Genomic DNA, 6,000 nt, shown 5'->3' with positions numbered 1-6,000 from the left:
CTGTGGAAAGCGTGGTCCTGCTGCTCAGAGTGGTGTCTGATTTTAATCTTAAACTGACCACCTCCACTGCATCATCAACAGGAATGCACGTAAAGAGTGATGTGACATCCAAAGAGACCATTGTTTCATCAGTCTCCATGATGGCATCCCTCACCTTGTCCACAAAGTCCATGGTGTTCTGTATGTGGTGTTCTGAGCTGCCAACTAAAGGGATGAGTACAGACGCCAGATATTTGGAAACATTGTAAGTGACAGAGTTAATCATACTAACAATAGGTCTTAAAGGTACACCTTGTTTGTGGATTTTAGGTAAACCATACAGACTAGGTGTGGCCTCCCTTGGGTACAGTCTGTGGTACAGAATATGGTCAATAGCCTTGTTCTGCTGCAAAATGTTCAGGCAATCTATCAACTTCTTCTTGTAATTCAAAAAGCGTTCAATACAAAAACAACTGGACTATTTGTAACAGAAGACGTTTCGCTCCTCATCCGAGGAGCTTTCTCAATTCAAAGAGCAGAGAGTGAGAGATACAGGTATCTCTCACTATTATCTCACATTATCTCACTCAGCCTTATAACCTGTATCTCTCACTCTCTGCTCTTTGAATTGAGAAAGCTCCTCGGATGAGGAGCGAAACGTCTTCTGTTACAAATAAAGTCCAGTTGTTTTTGTATTGAACGCTTTTTGAATTCATCATGTCCTGGATGACTGAGAATCTTCACCAGCATATTCTTCTTGTAACCACTTCCTGGATCTCTTTTCAGAGGACCAGATTTAACTTTTTTAGATTTTTCTACCTGGATAATTGAGCATGCATCAGGATACTCTTTCTCATATGTTTTTGTTTGCTGGGGCAGCAAACAGTGCAGTTGGTCATGAAATATTTTGCAAACAGACATTTTTTAACCAATAGTTATTGTATAATTAAACATGGAAGATAAGGCTCCTATAGTAATTAACATGTCTTGAAAATCCCTGACAGCTCGTAGTACTAAAGCTAAAACAGTTGCTAAGGTTTTCCAGCTCTTACGCTCTGCATTTGACATCATCCAGTCCAATTTGTTCCATCTCAAACTGCTGCTAAATGCTGACAAATCCAAAAGGGTGTTGGTTTCAAACTGGAAGCCGGTCCCAGCAGCGTTTTACAATCAATTAAACAGCCAATAAAACATGGTCCAATACTGAAAATCCCAATTTTTTCATGGCAGTCTCACAGGTGGTTTATGTTCGTTTTCACAAAGAAAGCTCACTGAGGCAGAATGATGACTCTAAAGTGAACCCTAACCTTCCCAGTGCTCTGCAGGATGGTTGTCCTGGTCCTCCACACTCGCTCACGGCTGACGATATCTCTGGTGACATCCACCTCTGCGTCCACAAAGCTTCTCTGCTTCAGGGTTATGTCGTCATCCAGATCTGTTTTAATGGTTGATCGCTTCTTGGCCATGATCTTAGCTTTGATGGCGGCAATTTTTTCCACCGACATGGCCTCGGACAGCGATCTGAAAAATGTAGAAATAATTTAACAGAACAGTAAGTAAGTAAACTTTATTTATATAGCACTTTTCATAGATTTAATCACAAAGTGCTTTACAAACATACAAAATACAGGCTTAAAATAAAACAAAAACAATAACAGCTGATTGATAAAAACAGTAAATAAAACATGCAACTAAAAGCTTGTCTGAAAAAAAGTGTCTTAAGCTGCTTTTTAAAGGAATCAATGGAGATGGCCACACGAAGAGACAGGGGCAGGGCATTCCACAGTCAGGGGGCTACAGCTCACTGCTTTGATAAACTAATTTGTGGGCAACAGTGATGGATATAAATCAACCAGCAATTAGATTTATTTTAAATAAATACATTTTTCAAAAAGATTATTTTATCAACTGTGTCATACTCAGTTACAAAAGGGGCCAAAATTAAAAACTTTTTCCAAGCCACGGGCCAGTTTCAGTTGATACCAGACACGTTTTCTTGGTTGCAGGTTTATCAACAAGAATTTGATCGGTCTCATTTTACGTCCTCTGTTGCTCTATCCACATCAGAAATCAAAGATTACTGAAAAAAAATCATCCTTTCTACTTTTTGGTTTGTTTCAAAGTTAGCCAGCTGTCATGAGAAGTTTGCAGTAAATTATCTATCAGTTTTTTTAAGCAAAATGAGAAAAGTGAAAAATATCTTACATTTAAAATATTATATTGGGGGGCCAGATAAGATATTAACAAAAGCCAGATTTGTCCCATGGGCCTTGAGTTTGACACATGTACAGTTCTGTTCAAGAGATGTTTCCAATTTTTTAAGCGTTCTATCAAAAGTTATGAATAACATTTTTGTTGTTAGAGATACCGTAATTGCCGGCGTACAAACCACTACTTTTGTCTCACACTTTGTACTCTGCGGTTTACATGCAGGAGCGTCTTATTTATGTGTTTTCCCCATAATTTTCACAAGTTATACATTTATATTTTATTTCGACAGACTTCTTGCCGTCTCTTGGTAACTTCCTGCCACTGACTATGAGTTGCCTTTGACAGAGCTGGGAACTCATAGCTCCCAGCACTCCGTCCCTCTTGGGGGCAGGCGTTTGTGACACAGAGAGAATGCCCTCAGGTATACACATGAACGACTCCTGCTCAGGGTTTCAAATACCCTTCCATATCTCCACCCACTCTGTCATCATGTGACCAGAAGTCTAACCTGAATGACCAATGAGGTACTCTCCAGAACCATCCCCCAACACAGAGATTAAATAATGTCTTCAGATTGTTCCTGTGTCGTTACTGTATTTTGCGCTTCATGCACAGACCTGTTCATTTGTTCAGCGATAATGGAAAACGCACGGAGAATTTCTTACGATGCAGCTTTCATGTTAAAAGCGACAGATCAGCTGTTGAAGAAGGAAACACAGATGCCGCCCGTAAGCTCTGCATCAACGTGTCGAGGGTCGGGCATTGGAGATGCAAAAGCAGACAAGTCTGGTACATGTATTAATAAAAGTTTTAAAATTCTTTGTGTGACATCTTTCTGTGTACGGTAAATATGAGTTGAAATACCAGGATCTCATTTTAAACTCACATCCGAATGCATGAAACGGAGCAGGAGACAACAAATGGGAGGGGCTCTTCCCACCTCCCTTTTCAGCTTGAGAGCTCAGCGGAGGTTATCAGATTTATTTATAAAGTAGTCAGTCAGTCAAGACGATACATATTTAAATAAAAGTTAAAAAATCTTTCTGTGCACGGTGAATATACGTTTAAATACAAATATCTCATTTAAGCTTAAGCAGGGGCATTAAACGGAGCGGACGAGACAACGGGGTTGTTCCTGCTTCCTCCCTCCTGCTCATGAGCAGTTCTGATGAGAAAATGGCAGCACGACGGTTCAGTGGTTAGCACTGTTGCTTCAAAGTAAGATGGTCCTGGGTTCAATCCCCGGTTGGACCTGGGGTCTTTCTGTGTGGAGTTTGCATTTTCTTTTCGTGCTTGCGTGGGTTTTATCCAGGTACTCTTGATTTCCTCCCACAGACCAAAACCGTGCATGTTAGTCTGCCTTCAGGCTCAGGTCTCCCTTGCAAAAGAGATCTGAGATCTCAATGGGATTTGCCTGGTTGAATAAAGGTTAATAAAATCACGTCAAATTTAATTAAAAAGTACATTTAAAAACAACAGCTGTTGCCAAAAGTGTTTAAAAACAATGGCACTAATTTATTAAATATTTACCATATTTTACCAGTACTACTTGATTTCCGGTCACATGACCACGATAAGACTCCAGGGTAATATTTACCGGTATATATATCCAACAATTGTTGGGATTGTATACCTGGATTATTGAGCATGGACTTTTTTGGTGACCAATATATAATTTTTAAATAATTTCAGTTACATGGGTGTTTGGCACTGTTCTGTCCAGTGATTATGCTTAGATAGTTGTTGTGTTCATTTTAATAATAATAACAATAATAAAGTGCTATGTAAATAAATAAGATGTAATTTCACCATTTTATGTTCTCATACAATGGTGAAATTAGTTCTCTGCATTTAACCCATCTCACCTGGGATACACCCAGGTGGAGACGTGGGCAGCTATGTAGGCACCCGAGGAGCATTTGGGAAATGGGTGTCTTGCTCAGAGGCACCACGACATGTGGGAATGACTGGGGAGTGAACCTGGGACTTTCGGGTCCCGGGTCGGATGCCCTGCCTGTACCCCATCTCGGCCCCCATTTTGTAGGTTAAAAGGTTAAAGCCATGATTCAGACAGCAAATCTTCATGAAGACTTCTGACGAGCATGCAGTCTGAACATGTGTTTAAAGCGAGCAATAGTCTGTGAAACGCCATCAGGTGGCTGATTCTTGTACTACAACAAGAAAGCTGCACACTATCTGAGCTGGCTGGGCACAGTTTCTGACAATTAACAGTGGATGCCTGCGGCTAAACATGTGGAGCACCTTATACATGTACAAAATTATGATTTATCTTATATATATAATATGTGCGGCTTAGAGACAGGTGCGTTCTGTAGTTCGAGAATTAAGGTCTTTAACTTCAGCTTTTAAAAATATTGACTTTAAGGCTGATCCGATTAACAAGCTAATGGTTAAGTCCAAGCAGGGTTGAGGTGGATTGTTGCGAGCTCAAGACTCTCCTTCTACCCCTCCCTTCTTGTACCACTTAGTTGTGATCAAATCGCAGAAGCAACATTAACAAGAGAGAAACTCAGACTAGGGCTTAACGAATCGATAAAAATCGATGATTTAAAAGAGTTGGCAACGAATTTCATGATCAATTCGTTGTGTCGCGCGATTAAGCGTCTTTCACGGCGCCGTTTTGTTCACGGGCAGTACATTGGCAATGCTGGCTGACTGAATAAAGTAAAAAAAAAAAAAAACTCTGCAGCACGAGTTGAACAGAGCCAGGAGGGAGGCGGAAGCAGAGCAGAGGCGCTGTTTTCAAAGGAAATTAAATAAATTTTACAAATGACAGACGCAGAGAAAACTGTTCGACTCAAGTCCTCCAAAGCGTGGGAGCGCTTCACGAAGATAAAAACTGCGCAACATGCAGCTTTGAAAAGTGACGACATGACACGGGAGAACCACGGAGATAAACGTAAACATGTTGGGAGTCACGAGGAGGATGAAGGAGCTGAACAGCTGATACAACTCGTCATGTGTTGCAGGCGAGTCTCTACAATATTCTACATTTGTTCTGTTTCCAAGTGAAAAAACGTAACGTCAGTTTCTCTGTAGCTGAAGCTGCTGCTTGTTTGCTGATTAATGACGGTGATAGAGAACGTGTTACTTTTTATTTTATTTAATTGGTACAAGCAGTGTTTAAATGTGATTTATAAATAAATCTAACACAAAGATAATAATTTAATGATTAAGCTTCAACTTTTAATTTGCTGATAAAGTCTGAAGACAATGCATGTATGGCAGGATGAATTTCATTTAAACAGGAATTAAAGTAATTAATTACATCTACTCAAATGTGTGTAAATACGTATTTTATATGTGTGTGTGTGTGTGTTTAAATGCTCTTTGGGCTACTTATTTGCCTGAACCTAACACTGTAAGTGAAACAAGGCATTTCTTGAGTTGCTGTAAATTATGCTAGAATACATATTTACTCTCTCATTCCAGAAAACAACAACAAATGACAGCCTTCATGATGAACAGACATCATGGACATCACAGCAGCAGCTGTCTTCACTGAAAGCATCCTGAACATGATCGTCACTGACATGAGGCCTCTGTCGATGGTTGAAGACAAAGGCTTCACTACAATGATCCACACTTTTAATCTAGGTTACACTCTTCCCTCAAGGACACATTTTACAAAGTACAGTGCCTTGCTAAAGTATTCGGCCCCCTTGAACTTTTCAACCTTTTGCCACATTTCAGGCTTCAAACATAAAGATATAAAATTTTAATTCTTTGTGAAGAATCAACAACAAGTGGGACACAAACGTGAAGTAGAATGAAATTTATTGGATGTGT

The 6,000-nt window shown here is 39.9% G+C and overlaps 1 protein-coding gene across 1 annotated transcript in view; it reads right to left on the bottom strand.

Moving 5' to 3' along the window:
* Nucleotides 1-6,000, bottom strand: part of cdc73 (cell division cycle 73, Paf1/RNA polymerase II complex component, homolog (S. cerevisiae)) — a gene marked incomplete in the record, with an annotated part of 44,897 nt that overhangs the window by 33,667 nt on the left and 5,230 nt on the right. The window contains 1 exon segment of the mRNA XM_037682154.1: nucleotides 1,287-1,500. Within this exon segment, the coding sequence (XP_037538082.1) occupies nucleotides 1,287-1,500 (214 nt within the window).

The sequence above is a fragment of the Nematolebias whitei genome, chromosome 9, assembly GCF_014905685.2.
Source record: "Nematolebias whitei isolate Nwh7 chromosome 9, NemWhi1, whole genome shotgun sequence".
Taxonomy (NCBI): Eukaryota; Metazoa; Chordata; class Actinopteri; order Cyprinodontiformes; family Rivulidae; genus Nematolebias; species Nematolebias whitei.
Note: the sequence above shows the minus strand (reverse complement) of the source record. Positions and strands in the feature narration are given on the sequence as shown.